At 39.4% G+C, this 19,335-nt stretch overlaps 1 protein-coding gene across 4 annotated transcripts in view; it reads right to left on the bottom strand.

Moving 5' to 3' along the window:
- Window positions 1–19,335, bottom strand: part of tnr (tenascin R (restrictin, janusin)) — a 288,572-nt gene that overhangs the window by 22,868 nt on the left and 246,369 nt on the right. For all 4 annotated transcript variants that reach the window (XM_041804243.1, XM_041804241.1, XM_041804240.1 and 1 more), the window contains 2 exons: window positions 10,865–10,995; window positions 1,441–1,573 (listed from right to left, as the gene is read on the bottom strand). In XM_041804243.1, the coding sequence (XP_041660177.1) occupies window positions 1,441–1,573; window positions 10,865–10,995 (264 nt within the window). The remainder of the gene's footprint in view (window positions 1–1,440; window positions 1,574–10,864; window positions 10,996–19,335) is intronic.

Genomic DNA, 19,335 nt, shown 5'->3' with positions numbered 1-19,335 from the left:
GTTTCAAAGTAATTTCACATGGAGTTTTGTTTTTTGCAGTTTTTCCATCTCTACACAGGATCTCTGGAGCTCAGCTAGAGTGACCATCAGGCTTTTGGTCACTTCTCTTACTAAGGCCCTTCTCCCCCTGATTGCTTCTTTGGCCGGGTTACCAGCTCTTGGAAGAGCCCTGGTTGTGCCAAACTTCTTCAGTTTGAGAGTTATAGAGGCCACTGTACTTTTGGGAAGCTTAAGTACAACGGAAGTCTTTTGTAAATTTTTACCCAGATCCATGCCTTGTAACAATCTTGTTTCTGAGCTCTGCCGGCAGTTCCTTTGACCTCATGGCTTGTTTTTTTGCTCTGATATCAGCTGTGAGGCCTTCTCCAAACAAGGTGTAGAACATTTTAGAAAAGATCAGGAGAAATGGGAGGAACCTGAGCTAAATGACTGCATGGCAGAGGAGGACATGTGATATACTTCTTAAAGATCAGACATTGGCCAAAAATGATTCCAAGATTCTTAGCGGAAGAGTGGGACTGTGTTTGATTATAAAGGGCAAATTAACTGACGGCAGTGGAGAATGTCTGTTCCAATTCACACTATTTCAGTTTTGTCAGGACTGAGACAGATTCAATTTGAGAACATCTGTTCTTGGACAGTTGCGAAACAATTAAAGAGAGAGGAAAGTAAATTCAGGTTATTGATTTCTGTAGAGAAAAAGATTTGAGTAGTGTCAGCATAAAAGTGCCAGGACATTTACAAAATTAGCTGAACAGATTATCCAGAACAGAAAGTACAAAGAGAATAAGAGTGATCTGAGGATTAAACCTTGGAGAACTCTATGCAGCAAATAAGCACACATGATTATTAATAAAGACCTCAAGTATCTATCATTTAAGTATGACTAAAACCTTTGAAAGGCAGAGCTGGAAATACACACCCTGTTATAGAACTTCTTTATAAAATGACATAGTAAACGGTAAGTTCATGCTAATGCTTCTCTGTGTACAGAGAAATGTTTAACTGTTTACTTGTACTTCTGCTTTATCAATTTTATAAGGTAACAATATTCGAGGTGTGTGATTGCAGCTGGTTCTGCTTCCCTCAGACAGTTAAAAAATGATAAAAAGTGAAACTGGCAACCTGCAAAGCTCTCTTTAAAGAGCCTATATTACTGTGTCCACCACCTGGTTGAAGTGATGGATATTGGTATTCATTGCTAGCCTGATCACTTAAATTCCAGGTGATTAGCAGCTTCACGGTGCTTCCTAGCCCTAGTTTGACTGACACATCCTGGAGCTGATTACACAGTGAGCACATTGAATTACAGCCTGTAGGAGTGAGGACAGCCACGCTGCAGGTGCAGCCTAATGGGAAGTCTTCCTCCAGCTGAACATAAGGGAAAAAATCCACCATGTACCTTTGCTTATGGAGGCTGTTATGTGAAATGTACTGCACCTGTAGTGAAGGTGGTAGAGACTACAGCACTAGTGTCAAGTCCTCTCGCAGCCTGGAGCTTCACAGTGTATTCTGTCATCTCAGCCAGTCCCTCCAGTCGTATCCATGTATCCTCTGCATCCAGGATCAGCTCCTAGTGTTACGCACAAATTAAAAGATACAAATTAATCTAAGTGAAAAGTTAAAAGATATTAGATTAAGAAAATGTGCTCTATAAAAGTTCTATTTCAATATTAGTGAATATAAACCTCAGGGTAGAAATGAATTATATTTGAATGCCCATAAGTCGCTGATAAAACATTGAATTAGCCTTGTGAGTTTTAAAAAGACTCGCGGAAACAAAGAGAAAACCTTCCAGCTATTTTTGTTCAGGAAATATATGACAGCTTTCTCTCTGTTCCAGTAGGAAAATATTCTAAATTTGGCAGCAGAGAAATGTGTGATTTATTCAGACAGAAAGAGAAAGTCAATCTTAGCACAGAATAAGTAAAGTTTACATAAAACACTTAAATTAGCCTGTTAAATAGTTACAATAACATCTAATTGTAGTAAACCTTGTGCTTCTAGCAGGTATTTTCAATTTACAATTGCACCAAAGAGAGCTTTAATGTTGTTGTATTTTGTGTGCTTTGTTATGTAGAACAGTGGAGCCTTGTAATCCCATGTGAGATGGACTAGGCATTTGGTAAAACACTGAGATAAGCCATGAGTGCAGAATGAGATCAGCTATCAGCTTTCAAATGTGAAACCAGAACATACCAACAGAGAAGTTGAGAGCAGAAAAGAGACGTGGGTTGAGGGGGAGGAGGGAGGGGAGCTACATGCAGAGAAAGAGATAAAAGCTTCTAATCGGACAGCCAGGCTGGAAAGCAATCAGGAAACAAACAAAAAAAGAAAAAAAAAATCTATTTTTGGTGAAGAAGTTATGACAGCGCAGTACAGTAACTTCACTCTTTTGTTGACAAATCCTCTTTTGTTGAGCCCAAGTGTTTCATCGTTTCTGAGAGTCCTTTTTGTGACACCAGAGGAATGAATCCATGCTGAATTAGTGAACAGAAATGTGTCTATGGTGTCAGTCTGCATGTGCGTCTGTGTTTGAGATTGTGTGCATGTGTGTTACAGTTTGCCCTGGATACACATTAAATATGAACAAGTCAAAATGAAATATTCAGCCAGCTTGGAAAAAAGAATCACACATTTCCAGGCAATGTGTCTGTTTGAATTATGCAGTGAAGCAGCTGGTAAATGCTGTCTGTCTCAATGCTTTCCCTCCAGGTTTTCAGGGTCATGATAAGATTTTTATTGTGAGTGAAACAGCATCGCGTTATCAAGGAGAATATATGCCTGTGCGATCGATTGTCTACGTGGGATGAAGTGGTTGGATATTGGGTGTGTGAGTGAAGAGATCTTTATCATCCCAGACACAAACATGACCGGCAGCGATACATGCATTTATAAAATGTTAAGTAAACCTTAATCAGATAAGAAGCTTATCTCACATCTACACTATGTAAATGATAAAGTCAATTACCTCGCTCTGTAATGCTCATAATTATGCAGTTAGATTACAGTGGAGGTAGTTTCTCAGCCAAGCCAGATGTCAAGTAGAGACAACCAGAAAAATACCACAAGCACCACTTCAATCTCCGGCTGCAGTGATCGTTTTTGCTGTAAGCACGAGTGGTATGACTCATTTATTGTGGAACGATATGAATTCAAAGTATGACTCTTGTTGAAGGAGCTCACTGTGGTACAAGAGGAATTTAAAAACATCTGAAAGGACATGATCAAAGGTGTGAGAGGGATTCAGAATGGAAGTTATTTCAAATGTTTTGCCTTGGTGTTGAGGATCTTAAAGACTTTCTACCTTTTTTGTCAGATGCAGGTAGTTACATGGGACAAGAGGCTATGTATTCACAGCAAACTAAAACCATAAAAAGTTATGCCCCCTCCAATCAACAACCAAGAGGCTATATATTCATAGAAAACTGACATCACAAACACAACAAGTTTCATCCCTTTAATAATTTTCAAACAATTTTGAAGATTATTTAAAGGACCAGAATTTACTCTTCCATTGTGTTTTTGAGTAAGGATATAGTCATCATTTTTTATAAACTCCAGATTAGTGTTAATTTTGTTGACTAAAACTAGACTAAGACTAACAAAAATAGATCTGTGATGACTGAAACTTACAAAAACTAGCTTTCGTCAAGATGACTAAACTAGACTTAAATATTATGTAGTTTTCATTCACATTCATAATCCTTGATATTTCTCTAGTGTGGGTAAAACTGTCAAAAAAACAATGCAGCTGTAGCTATTCTGCCTCTCAGCTGTAGAAAGCAGGGACCCCAGGTTTGGCAGGGAGCACAGAGCACACTACCATTATTTGGTACCAGATTTAGGCAAGAAAAGAAATGGTTGGGCTAAAAGTAAAGTGAGGACATTTTATGGACTGAACATAGACTGACATGATTTGAGTTTTCATCAACTAAAACTAGACTAAAACTGGATGACGTCAGATGCCGTGAGTGTTGCTGTGAACGGATCACGCCACTTTAAGTGATTTCCTATACCTTTTTGAAAGCACGTTTGTTTAATTGATGAACCGCTAGAGACTAACTGTTTATTCTGTCCTAGCCTCCAAACGTGCTGTTTCATTTTTGTCTTGATCACAAGATATTGGACACTGACACTGAGCGGGCTTACCGCCAACCGCCTCCAGTGTTTATACTAGCAACAGGCAGTCTAGTGTCTACATCTTTAAAGCAATGCCTCCACTTACCTCCGCCTGACTGTGCTGGATGCTGTCGGCTTGCCCAGAAAATAGCAGAACTTGAGGGTCGGATTTCCAATCTTTATCAAATCCAGGAGGCTGAGCATGCCATGGACTCTCTGGCCGCAGAGGCCTCCCGTTTCCCGGCCAACAACACAACGCTTCCCTGGCTCGGTCCCTCTGCTGCCTCTGAACCGGTGGCATCAATTCAGGAGGACCAGGACTGGCCTAGGCTCAGTGCTAAGCCGAAGGTCCAGAATTGTTCCACTCCAGCTTCTCGGGACACTTGGACGGTCATCCAGGGCAAGAAACGTGACAAGCACCTTTCCCACACTCCTCCTCCTCCTACTGGGACCATCCGGCTGGAAAATAAGTTCGAGGCTCTGGGAGAGCAGCACCTTTCCACCGACAACCCGGTGCCCCCTGTCAGTCCTGCTCAGCCACCGCCAAAGCCACCCTTGGTCCCGCAAAAAGCCTCTTCCCGTCAGTCTGCAGCCGCTGGACACATCACACCCAAGGACACCAACTCCATGCCTTTAGGTGAGCTCCAGCACCAGCCCACAACCCTGGTTATAGGGGACTCCATTATCAGGCATGTCAGATCTGGCACAGCAGTAACTCCCTGTTTCCTGGGAGCAACAGTCCGTGACATCACGGATAGAACCATCGAGGTACTGGCAGGGACAAATGACACACGTAAGCAACAGTCCAGACCCCTAAAAGCAGACTTCCTCCACATGTTCAAAACACTAAAAAGATCCGTGAGCCACATCCATGTGTCCGGTCCTATCCTATGGCCGTGGCTGTGGACGCTTCAGTCGGCTGCTGGCACTGCACACCTGGCTGTCATCAGCCTGTGCTGCTCACGGCGTCTTCTACATCTCCAACTACGACGTCTTCTGGAACAGATGGGAGTTATTCAAAGACGATGGCATTCACCTGAACTGGCTAGGGGCTAAAATGTTGTCAGGAAACACTTTTTACAGCGTCTCCCACACACGTGTGTCACTCCCAGGTTACCAAAACACCACAACAACATCCACTCCCACCTCTGATCAGTCCCACTACTATTGACGTCCCACGTCCTAGCACCAGTGTCAATAGTTCTCCACTCTCAACTTTCTCCATGCATGTGGAGCCAGGATCCTACCGCTCTACTGAAAATTCTTCAACTGATAAAACTGCCATAAATACCAGGTTAAAGAACATCCATGAAACACTTTCCCCGTAAATGTCATGAATAAGCACAGAGACATCATAAACAGCTCTCTACTGCCACTACCAACATCACCCATCCTGCCATGATTCCAGTCAAAATCAGTGACAGGAGGATTTTGAAAACCAGACAGGCAGTGAGAAACCACGGTATTTGTGTAAAAAATTAATATTCAAATTAAAACTACAGGATTTAAATCAGACTCCACCATCTACACCTACTGCTTGAAATTGGCCCTCTTTAATGTTAGATCATTGGCTAACAAAACATTTCTGATTAATGACATCATTTATGAAAATAAATTGGACTGCATCCTTCTCACAGAAACATGGCTGAATGCAACTGGTAACAAAGAGCTGATTGAAACAGCACCTACTAACTTCAATTTTTTTCACTGTACAAGACAAAACAAAAAAGATGGAGGGATTGCATTTCTCTACCATTGCAAATAGACTGTCAGACTGTTTGTCTTGGTGAATTTTCAACCTTTGAAGACTTGGCTGTTGTTATTAAGTCTGTTGTTCCTACAATCTTGCTCACAGTGTACCACCCTCCTAAACTAAGAAAAGGATTTATTGACAAATTTAGTGAGCTGATTTCAAAAGTATCCATTGACTATGACCACATTGTCATCTCTGGTGATTTTAATATACATATAGACAATTCTGCTATTCTGGACACAAAACAGTTTCTTAATATCCTGGACACATTTGAATTTACACAGTATGTTACTGGACCTACACATAAACATGGACACACCCTTGACTTGGTTCTATCAAAAGGCCTCAATATAACCATAACAATCACTGACATTCTGGACATTGCACTCTCAGACCATTTTTGCATCTTTTTCAATATGACCTGTTTCACCAGAGATGACAATGTGGTCAGAACTGTATTCAACAATACAGTGAGTAACATCACGGACAATATTGCACCCATAAAAACTAAATTAATTAACAAAAAAACAAAGGCTCCTTGGAGAAACGGGGAAAGAGTGAGGATGCTAAAAAGATCCTGCAGAAAGGCTGAAAGAAAATGGCGAAAGAGCAAACTCTATGTAAATTATAAAATCTACAAAAGTACACTAATAACCTACAATAAAGAAATTAAAATTTTAAGACAGCAGCACATCTCAAAAATGATCAATGAAAACAAAATAATACCTGTTACCTGTTATCTACAGTTGATATCCCATAAAGATAACGACCACACGTCTGCATTTGAATGTGCAGACTCTGATGCCAATGTACAGCCTAATTTACAGCCCATAATCTGTATCTCTGAAGCCTGAGAACACCACTAACAGACAGGAAAACCTTTATAGCTCTTTAACATGCTCACAATCTGACAACAAGCTGAGCAGAGGCAGACAGAATCACTCCAATGCTGTATGTAATAACTGCGCATCATTGGAACAGCTGAACAGCTGATTCAATGAAAGCAAACGGAGCTTTTAAACTTACGTTTCACCAGGATGCTGTTCTTGTCCCTTTCATCCAAAAATCCATCATAATGGGGATAATTCCACAGAGGCCTGCTGTCCTCTTTGACATCTCACTGGCTCAACAAGCTAACAATGCGCGCGTAATGGCACAGAATGTTTACCTTTCGCTGGCACGTGCCAACGTGACTACAGGAAGAGAGAAGGACAAACAGAGCAGATGCTTCAAGGAGTTTCTTTTTTCTTTCTCTCTTTGTGAAGCCACAGAAGAGAGAGGAAATTTGGGATTTTTCTTTCAGTAATGGATTACTTTTGTGAAAATGTAACTAATAACGGGATTACTTGAATTGTAAAACTAACGTGTTACGTTACTTGCTACTCCAAAAAAGTAATCTGAGTACTCTAACGGATTACTTTGTAACGCGTTACTCCCAACACTGCGGCTTATACTAGTTGATGCGCATTGCTGCCGAGGATTGTTAGGATTGAGGATTGTTATTATCTGAGCTGTTTACTGTTGTCAGGGTTTTACATTTTAAACTTTAGGGATCCTTTTATTCTCAACCCACAGACATAAGGCACAGCGCAACTACAAACCCCAAAAACCAATCACTCTGCCAAAACACACAATTAAGTCAGCCATATACTAGGATTTAACCTAGTGTTGTTTAAAGGAAGGTTGTTGCTATAAAAATTGAAGTGTGCAGAATCACTTCAACTCTGTTAAAGTTGACAAAATGTTCATGTAAGGCCATAAGGAAACTACGAAGTGGTGTTTCTAAGGGTTTCTTAATCTTGCAGGTAAACAATTTGTTCACATCTTTTCATTTTCCTTTATACTATGCATAAAGACTAGAGCCTGACTGAAAAATTGGCCCATGGATTTAATTGGGTGATAATTGTTGATAAACTCAGACCTCTGATTTTCCCAGATACGATGTTTTTGCACTGCTACTATTTTTAGTTTCTGAAGTGGAGCTACCTCGTGATGAAGTTGACAAGGTCATTACCATTGAGCACTTCTGCTTTTCCCTCTAATTGATGTAAGGGTTAATGCCTGACGAGTTGTCTAATTATCAGGGATCAATGGACGACATGGAGGCCTGAACTGCTGTCTCCACAAAGACCATTAATCCCTGATAATTGGACACCTGGAAGGGCATTAACCCACTTATACTATGGTCACTTGCCAATGATAAAACTACTAATTTATAATTTCATACATTTTGTGATCAAAATATAACGTTTTACTAAAACAATTTCTTTCCCCTAGCAATGCCTGAGGGCTTGACTATTAACTGGAATAGCCATTCCAATCCCGTAACGTTCTTAGGGAATGTAAACATTATTCACTACTCCAGTAAATAGGGTGGACCATAGATATGAAGTCACAATGGAACAAAAAAACAAGTCTGTTCAGCGTACTTTCTGAACAGAATTATCAATGAAAAGACATGAAGATGGGTGAGACTGAGAGTCATCTGTGATCAGATTATAAACCTGCAAGTTAACATAGACAGTCATCTGATAGAAAGCTTAGTTTTAGCAGACCAGCTGTTTGAATAAACAGAATAATCCCCCCTTATTACGAGGTCACAGGAGCTGTCCACGTCCTGCAGGTGCTGACTGTCCGTCAGACACGTCAATATTTATCAGATATTACCATGTCAGTTTATCAGAAACGTTTCCTTTGGCTCTACAAAGAAATATTGGCTTCTTTTGTTTTGTTTATGTTATCTGAATCCTCTGACAATAGCTTATAGCAGTTAGAACAGGAGGGAAGTCAGTTTTTTGCAACACTCACCTCTCAGTGTTAAGGTAAGCCTGGAAACAAGTTGTACATCAGATATAGAAGATAAGACCATCTTACGTTACTGGTCTTAAACCTGGAGTCTGTCATTTTATTTAGGCTATGTCAGTTAAGTGACAGTTGATGCCGGTCCGTAGGCTCCTTAGGCTGGCAGCGCTGTACTCCCTGCTCAGAAAATATGACTGTCTCAGGTTGCTATAGTTACTCCTCACGGAGTAACGCCTAACGGCTGCTGCACATTAATTTGAAACAGTGTAATGATTTTTTTGACTGAAACTACCTGTGAAGTTCGAACAGTGTCCATATATCAGAAGTTAGTGGACACAATGGAATTTCCAGAGCCAATAAGAATCGAGTATTCACCAAGACCATGGTATAAAGATGATTTTTTTCCTTCTTGGATGAACATAAAATGTTGAATTTCTTAATTTATTTACTGATTATTTGTAGTTTAACTTGATAACCAGGTTACAGCCCTACAATTTAAGCACAATGAGGCAAAAAGACATGGAGTTAAAAAAAAAAAAAACAGTTTGTCAACCTCAGGTTTGTAGCTATGGGCCATAACTTTTATTTTGCATTGCATGGACACTTTTAGGTTCCCTTTATAGATCTTTAATGTGCTGCAGCCAACCGGCTAATTGGCTGTCAGCATGTAAACATAACAAAAGCAAACAGATCCCTGTTGGATGTTATTTGGTCCCTCATTCAGCAACAAAAAGTGAAACACAAGTTCTCTCTTACTCTTTAGGTTAGTCGGGCAAATTCAGCCCATGCAAGGTTAGATGAGAGTAAGACTTAAACAGGAGAGCTTAGGTGAGCAGATGTTCTACATCTCTGTCTGGTGGATAGTTGGGTTGAAAGAATAGTAAAGACATGATTAATGCATGGATCAATATATGTTTGACTTGAACATAAAAATATAAAGCTCCAGCATGCATTTAAAACACACAAAAAGCAAGAGACACCGATTTCTATTCTGTATGTTTATGCATTATGCAGTTATGTACGCTGTAGCAAAAAAATAAATTAATTATTGTTCGACTTAAAATGCTAATTTATGCTGAATCTTGGAAATAGCACAAAAATGTTTTATGAATATTAATCCTATGTTGAAAATGTAATATCACAAGTGAAAACTTCCTTCGAAACAAACAATTATTTTTGGATTTACAAAGTAGAAAAAAACAATATCATCAAAAGAGAAGAAAGTGTTGTCATGAGTGTTTGTTTTGTAAACAAATGTAGTGAGTTAATCTGATTTGTTCCTGTGGCATTCTTTGTGCATGAGTGACACCCGATGGTGAACCTCTTAGCAGTACGGCACACTGAAGGTCAGTGTGTATGTGAACGAATGAATGAGAGGACATGAGAGAGATGGGACTCTTTATAAGATCACGACACTATAGTGGCCATTGGAGGGGACACTGTGTGCTTGTTTGTAAGACACCTAATTGCCAATAAAAGGGAGGCTTTCGCAGAGCATCATGGGAAACAGTTCCACTCAATTGGTTAACAGGCGTGGCGCGACACACATTTCTTACTAATGTGCTTTATTACTATTACTGAGCTACATCAAAAAGTTTAATCAAAATAAACAATGTCTCTGCTGAGACACATTAAAGTGATATCTCTATTAGACAGGCAATTTAACCGCCCAGCTCCCTTGTGTGTGTATCAGTCTGTGAGTGTCTGTGTGTATCCCCTACCGCTTACACACTCCATAGCAGGGGATTAGACGATTGAAAGATTAATTTAAATTTAGAAGTGCCTGTCAAAAAGTTGTGATTCTGCACTAACTTTGTTGGACATTTTTTGACTCTGGTATAAAAAGCTGATTAATGAAGGAACATTTTATGCTGGGCAGAAATTTGAGAAGGGGATTCAATATGTCCTGACACAATTTCTGCAGGATTAAGTTGCTATTTTAAGGTGTGTGGATTACCAAAAAACACCGATCATCTTCTTGACATGACTTTGCAATCATAGCAAAGATACTAAACTGGATTTCTATCCCCACTCAAGATCAAATACTTTATCTTATTTTTTGCAGCAGCAGATAAAATGCCTTACATAGTAGTAAGTAAAACAGTTTGAGCATGTGTGTGTTTGGAGTGTGTGTTGTGTGTAAGATATAGCCTTGAAACACAAAAGTTTTGAGTGTGTGCTACATACTTTCCGGCTGCCATCGGTTGTCTTGTACGTGAGCATGTAGTTGTCAATTTCTGCGATAGGTGGTTGCCAGGAGATGAGAGCGCTGCGGTGATTCACTTCACTTGCCGTCAGGTTCAGGGGTGCATCCATGGCTGCCAGAAACAGAGAACCATTTCAACTTTAAGATCGATCAAGGGGCAAACACTGAAGGTTTTTAAATTCTATTTCTACATCAAAAAAAGTAACATTTTCCACCTTTGCAGAAGAGGGTCAAGTTCAAGTCAGTGTATGTAAACATCTTCAGTGTGCTCAGTGGTGGAGATGGAGTGTGTGACAGGCTTGTGAGAAGAGAAACGCCAATGAAAAGCTACCAGCTACTTATAAAAAAAATCAAAGATACAGACATTGTGCATTCATCTTTGAGTGACTTTAATTGAACAGAGTAGTATAGTATATCTTCCTTTAAGGTTAGGATTTTCTAAAGTCTTACTCCCTTTAAAGAGTACAAAATAAATCAGACATTTATAACATAACACATGGAAGCATCTTTGGGAAAAAAAATAGGATATTGATTGTTTGCAACAAATAAGTCTTGCTCTCAAAATGTTATGGAAGTAAACATAATAATAAAATATAGTTTAAGTTACATAAATAAAACAGCATTTCTTAAAAATAAATGGTTAAACTTAATTATAACCACTGATTCATTAATGTGCATAAATGTACTTTTAAGTGCTATCATGATTGTTTAAGTAGACTATTAAATAGAACAGAATAATAAGATGTTAGTACATTTTTTGTTTACTAAAATGTTAGAATAAATTATGAACTAATACAGCAGGCTATATAAAGGGTGTGAAACATTTCTGGTGAAGATTAGAGAGATAAGTTGAAATGAGAGATGGTCATGTGGCCTGGTGCACCTTTTAAAATTGTTTTTTTGCTGAGTAAAAATTTGATAGTTGATGTTTTATCATGGACATAAAAAAAAACATCCATTAGCCCAAAGAAGAGAAAAGAAAAAAACCTTTTTGATGTCAGTGACATTTTTTACGAAAAGAAAATATGTACCATCTTTAATCATTAATAAGAGTTAAGACCAGGAAAATTAATTTGAAACTGGCCGCTAAAACTGGATTCTGTATGACTCTGATTTAATTAGTACAAAGGCATAAAACTGTTTAAAGAGAATGACGTTTAATAGATTTAGCCACATCACTTTGTTCTGGAAGTGCACAAGCTTGATATTATACTTTAAAAAAAGACAAAATTTCAGTTGTTGGCTTTAAAATGCTTACAGCACAAACTAAGTTGGGGTGGAATAAACATTCATTAATCATAATCAAGGTAAAAAGTTCAATAAATCATGATTTACCTACCAGGCATGCGTCTTATCCAATCAGCTGACAAACACCCTCTTTATTAGCAACCCATTTAAGCTATGAGATTTCCAGTCATTCCCTCTGCTTTGCCATTGCCGGCTCTGCCCTGCAACAGTATCTAGCCTTTGCTTTCAATCCTGCCACCGCCCCAGCATCCACTTTTTACACATGAAAATAAACTGAGTTGTACTCAAAGTCTGACCTTCTTGTCTCTGATCATTTGCGATAATAAAGATCTCCTGACTGTGGCTAAATCATCATCAGGAGATAAGCAGCAGCAAAATAATCAGAGCAACTTCAGGGGCTGAAATCTAACATTGCAGATAAAAACATAACAACTGGGAAATCAGAGCTAAAATCAACAGAACTGCCCAACAGGTATTTTGCAGGGTGATAAAACTATCATTCTGTCTGTAAAAATCTCACAATAGCAGCACACAGACTTCTTTGGAGCTCAGATAATTTTAGCAGCGCAACAAACATTTGGCCTATTTCAGAGGTTGGCCAGGTTGTTCTTGAGGCAGCAATGACTCAACATCTTAACAAAACCTCAACAGCTTTAATCAAATAAATGTGTAAACATGGTCTGTTATACCAGTACTGATAAAGCTTTTTTTGTTTCTATGTGATGTTAATATAAGCACTGAGAGCAGGTCAGTCATCTTCCTGTTTACTAGAATAAAACCCGGAACACTGAGAAAGCATTACCTAGAAGCAGCTTTAAAACTGACCCCTCAGGACAGCCCGTCATGGATTACTTTCTGACGTCCTCTACTTACAGTAAAGGATACAAATCTGTTGTCTTAATATCATACTTTACACGTGAAAAGAATTTTTTAAAAGTCTAACATTTCAATATCCCTTTCTCTTTTCTTGTTTCTTTCTTCAGTTATGTGCCAAAATTGCAAGGAAACCCCTGCATGCTACACTGTAGATTATACCACTGTGATTAAAGATTTTAAGCAGTTGAACTACATTTTGAAGTGTGTCTGTTTAAAATTTATACATTACATGTTTCACATTCAAAGCAATTTTCCCCTTTGTCTTTCACATCTTTTAAGTATGAATAATCCCGTCACCCAAAATGAGCTATTTTGATTAACTACAAGTAAACACTGAAAGGTGCACTTGACCTTAAAAGTGCTCTTCCACAGAGTTTAGTAAATCATCCTTGCTACACTGCAGTTGGTTCCCACAGACAAGACCTGTCTAACTGAGAGGGTAACTTCTTTCATGGTGCAAAAGTATCTCATGGCATTCTGGAAAAACTATGCTCACATTAAAAGAGCAGAGTGAGCAGACAACCAATCACAAACATTAGCAGGTCTGGTATTAAGTTATGGAGTGGTTCTGTTAGGTTAGGTGTTTAGCATTAATCAGCATAATGATCTACCCAAGAAACCCGGGGTCATATTGAAGCCCCTCCTACTCAGTTAAGACCTAAAAATAATAAAAAAACTCCTCGCATCTCCTAAGCTCTAATAGACAGAAAGGAGACAGAAGAGATCAGAGAGAAACAAAGAAACATGAGATCTGAAGATCAGCAGAGAGAATTCCTGCTCAAATATTGCAGACGTCATCCACAAGGTGGACAAAATCTCCACGTCAGTAATCCTAAATCCCCACAGGACTAAGTGAGACAAGCACTGAGACAATTTTCTGTTTAGTCACTGAGAATCACAGCCTCAAAAGCATTCAAGCCCTTGATCACTGAGCCCACCCAAGTTTTACTGCTCATTACATCACACCCTCCAAGTATAATCTGGGTCCCTGCTTGGCTTTAAACAAGGTTTGATTATGGTGCCTTTGTTGATACTTTAACCACATCACAAGGAGACTCACCTCTGTTTCCTCACCTTACATCACCCCTTTTTTAAGTCAATATTTGATCTCCTGACATGCTCGCAGAAGCACTCAAACTCTGCAACCTCATTTTAGTGTATGATAGAAAATAGATGACCTTCTATTGGGGAAAATCCGTTTCCTGGAGTTACATCATGACTCTGAGACACATTGTCACCCGAGTGAAGGAGACAGAGGTGCTGAAACAAATGAAGTGCTGCTTTTTTTGCATTATGAGACAGATAAATCTGCAAAATGTCAGTCTGTTTCTTTGATTCCCTCTTTTATTTTCTCCTGTTCTTTTTTCTTTGCAGTGAAACAAACAGCGCTTCCATAAACAGCCTTAACTCCTCCTGAGAGTCTGGCAGGCTAAAGGTTCAACTGTTAGTTAAACATACAACCTTAAATTGAACCGAGACCTCAAACACAACTCCGCACACATTCTTAGTTTGAATCCTCCAGTGTGCATTAAGAAGATCAATGACAGCTCAGTAATTAACAGCATGTACCCGTCATGATAACCTCCTGAAAGACGTGGGGTGCCTTCACTCTGAGACGGTGATAGGCAAGTCCACATTGTGTGTCACAGGGATTGAAAGAGAGAGAGGAGGGGTAAAAGAACAAAGAGTGTTTAAATGAGGGAGAATGAGCAGGAGATAAACGCAGCACATTGCAGATGTTTAAGTCGACTTGTAATGTGCCAATCACCTCCTCTCCTGCATCTGCTCTTTTTCATTGACCTCGGCATCTCATTTTTCCTTCTTCTTCTCTTTCTTTGTATTCCCACATCATCTTGGGGTCTTCTCCTCTTCTTCTTGCTCTGCCTTATCTGCTCCCTTTTGCTCCTCTCTCCTTCCCCATCCTTTGTCCACCTCCTCCTCTTTATCTGACAGGCTGCCATTCATACTGAATTTGCCAAAGAGAGAACAGAGTTAAGCTTTTGTTCTTGTCCTCCCCTTGGCATGATGAATACTTTTGCTGCATCATGTGCATGTGGGGGAGAAAAAAGAGACGGGATAGCAGTCTTGGGGGTTCTAATTCACACAAACTGATGCCAAAAAACCACCCTCGTGTTTCTTTCTTCTTTCATTCTTGATTTAAATCAGCCTCCATTCTCTTCCTCTATCCCTCCAATTATACCTCAGCATGGAGCGTTCACACGCAGGTGAGCAGGTGTCGTCTGAGTTCCCTGGCAGCTCTGATGCTCGGTATTCAATCGGCCGAGGTTTGAACAATGGGATTGAGATGAATAGGTTTGGCTACATCTAATGTCTCATTAACTTGGGGTGTAAACAAAGCGGGAAGAATGAAACAAATGCAAACACACACACAGAAGCAGATGGGAAGGGCAGCATGGGCAGTAATTTGATGTGGGAAGACAAGAGGGAGGAGGTTTTTTTCTTTTGGAGAGGATATCACATCTCTATGCTCATTTGCAAGTGAATGATTCTCCCTGTATGATGTATAGGTGAATCTTTTTTGTTTTTCTGGGGAACCAAATGAATTTTGGATGGATCTTGCAGATGGAATTGTGGACAATCACCTTGTTATTGTGTTTACAGTCAAACTGAAATTGTATTGCATTGTTTTGTCTGCCTCATAGAAATCTGCTCTGTTATTCACTTGCCCTGTGTTCTACTTGAGACACAAAAATACCAAACAAAAATCAGAGAAATGCAGAAAGAATAACATCTGGTATGTTTGTGTTATGATAAAGCTTCTGTGCTGTGCTCAACACTTACTTATTGGAAAATTAAGTGCTTACATGACAAATTTTTGTACATTTTCTGCTAAAGTTTCTTTCTTATTGACTTTATAAAGTACAGGAGAACTTATTATGCCCAGTTCAGACCAAAGATTCTGCAGTCACAGTAGTCTGAACTGAGCTGTTACAGCTTGATCAGGCCCCTGACCCCTGTCCCAGACAGCTAGTTGCAGATAAATATGAAACCGGAAATAGATAACTTTATTCAAAAGGCTATGAATGCCAACAACTATTTGATCAACCAAAAATATTATTTAGGAAACGGTTTATTGTAACATATAACATATTCGTAATAGGTAAGATTATGTATTTTGGTAAATGTTCTTAATGATGATTGATTGTCCTCCACTGACTTTATCTACTAATGTTCTCTCTCCTCACTATTTTCATCCACACACATTGCACATCTCTGTCTCCTCCTGTTGTCTCTATGCCTGTGTGATCTTTTGTCAATACTCGAACGTTTATAAAGTTTGAAGAGTTTCTGTCGTAACCTGCATGTGGACGAGGTTTGTTTACGAGCATAATTACTGATTATAAATACCGCCAATAGCGTCAGGCACTATGAGAAACATGCATGCCAGGAATAAAAACACAAAAGGGGTCGTCCACCTGTTTATTGATCCCAGATGAATGAGTTTTAAAATGATAAGATGATCGTCAGGTGACCCGTGGAGGGGCCGCTCAGTCAGTCTGTATAGGAACTGATCCCTCCAATATTCATGCCTCACCTGCCCCCACACACCTGTGAGGGACTGTGCGTATTTTTGCCTGCTGTGGTAAGAAGATCAAAACGGTTTGGGTGCAGACATGAGCCCACTGCTGCTGATTTTACCCACATTTCCCACCGGTTTGACCATTCGCAGCGTGATATACGGGGGATAAGGATTTTAATGCATTACAAGTGTCAGACTTGTTGCGAGAATTTAATAAATTGTGCGCAATTAGTGCAATCTCGCGCCAAAATCCAACGCTCGTTTAAAAAGCAAGCGGGGCATTGGTTCATACACAACTTAAGATGATAGATCAGTTGCATTACAGATCTCTCTCTCTCTCATGATACTGAGTCAAAGCATCTTAGCAAACATTAGACCCCGGCTCTGACACGGGGAAGAGGGGGCGGGGCTCTCTGGTCAGTGAGAGTGTGGGTTTGCTCAGTCATAGAGTCAGAGGGAACAAGCAGTAAACCAGGACTCAGAAATTAAACACATTCATTTAAACAAGATAAAAAAACATAAGGCTATTTAGTTTGTTTAATAAAGGGACCAGGTATAGACCTGTTCTATCAGAAAGATATCCTTAAATGACTTCTGTTGTGATCTGGAGCTATATAGAAAATACAATTAAATGAAATTGTCTCGACGTTCAAGGGGAGTGGGACGTGCCGAAACACTGCAGTGTTTGGGAAAGGGCAGAGCCTTTGAAAAAAAACTCGCAGGGTAATTGGATGAACGTTCTGTCTGTCACATCTTTACAGGCCAATCAGAGCAACAAAACACTTGACGTAGCCGCAACTGAGGTGCGTCCCTACTGAGGAATAAACTCCACAGATAGCTACATAATGCAAACCATAGCGACTCTAGACATGTCAGTACACAACTTTTGTTGTATTTGAAAAGAAAACAACTAAATGCTGTTCTTTGTTCTTCTTTTAATGAAGGAATGTCGTCAAGTTCTGATAAAACTTACACTTTAGCAGCCTCCACTCTGTCTTCCACCATAATTGCATCGGTTTCTTGCTGCTGCTTGTTTACGTCACAACTCCGCCGCGCCCGAAAGTCCTGCCTCTCGACGATTATTGGCTCTGTCACTTTCTAATTAGGCCCACACGGTTCAGACGGGAGCTTTGCAAGATGGATTCACCAGTGAGAAACACGGAAACGGGCATATCCATCTGCTTTGCAAGGTTAATGATGGTGAATATAAGGGGGGATTCACTAGTGAATCACTGTCATGCACCTCTGCATGATATAAATATAACGCATCAGTGTTCATTTTTGCAGCTATTTCTAATTTCAGTCTCAGTCTTAAGGATAAATATTTATTTAGCTTCAGTAAATTTTTTATAATTTATACACCTTAGTGTTTAAGTTTAGATTTGGTCAACAAAATTTACACTCTTATGCGTTATTATGACAACAATAACATTAAAAACACTAAATGTTCAGAGCTGTCACTATTGAAGAGACAGATGTATTACACAGCTACGTCAGAAATAATTTACTTTAAACTGAATGACTGTGAGAGTTGATGCTTTGACCCCTCTAATCACAGCAGTGTGAACTGGTCAGCTTTTAGAAAGTAGCAGAGCATCCCGTAGAAAATTCATTAGGCTCTGGAGGATACTTCAGGAGGGTCAACCAGGGAGCTGAGGCTGCATATAACTACCTGGTGTGTGAGGGACGCAATTTACAAAAAGAAGACACTTGAGGAGGTCACTTTGATGTTGATTTCGAAATCAGAGCTTATATAATAGTAACATTAATAATCAATAGTAACATTAAATAAGCTCTGACTGATAATCAGTGGTTGGTACATACTGTCTGCACTTTCCTCCATGCACGGGTGTAACAGTCCTTTTGTTAACTACGAGATTGTGTTTGCTGGTGACTTTTAGTTGACTGTCGTTACAGCTGCTGATAAAAAAACATGAAGAGTCCTTGCAAATGTCTTTTGATTTGGTTTTTCAAATAAATGTCGGAATATGTTCATCTGATTTTTAAGTGACAATGAGACAAGTGGCCAGGAATTCAATAGTTTGCTTGGTCACTTTTTTCAACTGAAACAGCAATCTTATCTTCAGAAGCTAATTTAGAATTTCTCTCCCTATTCAGTTATAATAATGAATTGTTAAGATGTAGACAACTGAGGACTTGGTTTGCGTGTTTGTGTATGAGTGTGTGTTTTTTGATAGAGGCTTTGTGATATACTTCCTATAAATATACACAACCTTTTAAACAGTCAGAAAGAACAAAGCTATTTGCTATAAATTAATAAAGAAGATGGCATGCCATGCTCTCTACCATCACAGTATTGCAACTGGAGTCTACAGATGTACTCAAAGACAAAAAAGCAGAGAGAGGGAGGCATCCACTGGTACATCAAAATTTCAAACAGAGATGTCACTTCTCACTTTTTTAGGAGTTATGAATTCTTTGAGCTCTGCTCCTTAGAGGAACAGATGTAGCATAAAACTGTACATACTTGGTATTATTAATACTGCATTCAAATATGTTTAATATAGCTATCACAGTACCAAAAAACAATTAACAGCACAGATTTTATGGGGACACAGTTTTTGAAAGTACATTAAATGGTCAGAGATACCTCAATGGCCTGAAGAATGAAGATTATATTTCTGTAATAGTGGCACTCTCAGCACTCAACAACTATCAGCCAGAGCTCAGTGAAGCTGCCTGCAGCTACCATCTCTGCTGTTTCAGAAAAAACTTTGCCAAGCACTTCTCAGCAAGTGGGCTCAGCTTACATCAGAGGGAATAAAG

The sequence above is a fragment of the Cheilinus undulatus genome, linkage group 13 (genome assembly GCF_018320785.1).
Source record: "Cheilinus undulatus linkage group 13, ASM1832078v1, whole genome shotgun sequence".
Lineage (NCBI taxonomy): Eukaryota > Metazoa > Chordata > Actinopteri > Labriformes > Labridae > Cheilinus > Cheilinus undulatus.
This window is presented reverse-complemented; position numbering and strand designations above follow the sequence as displayed.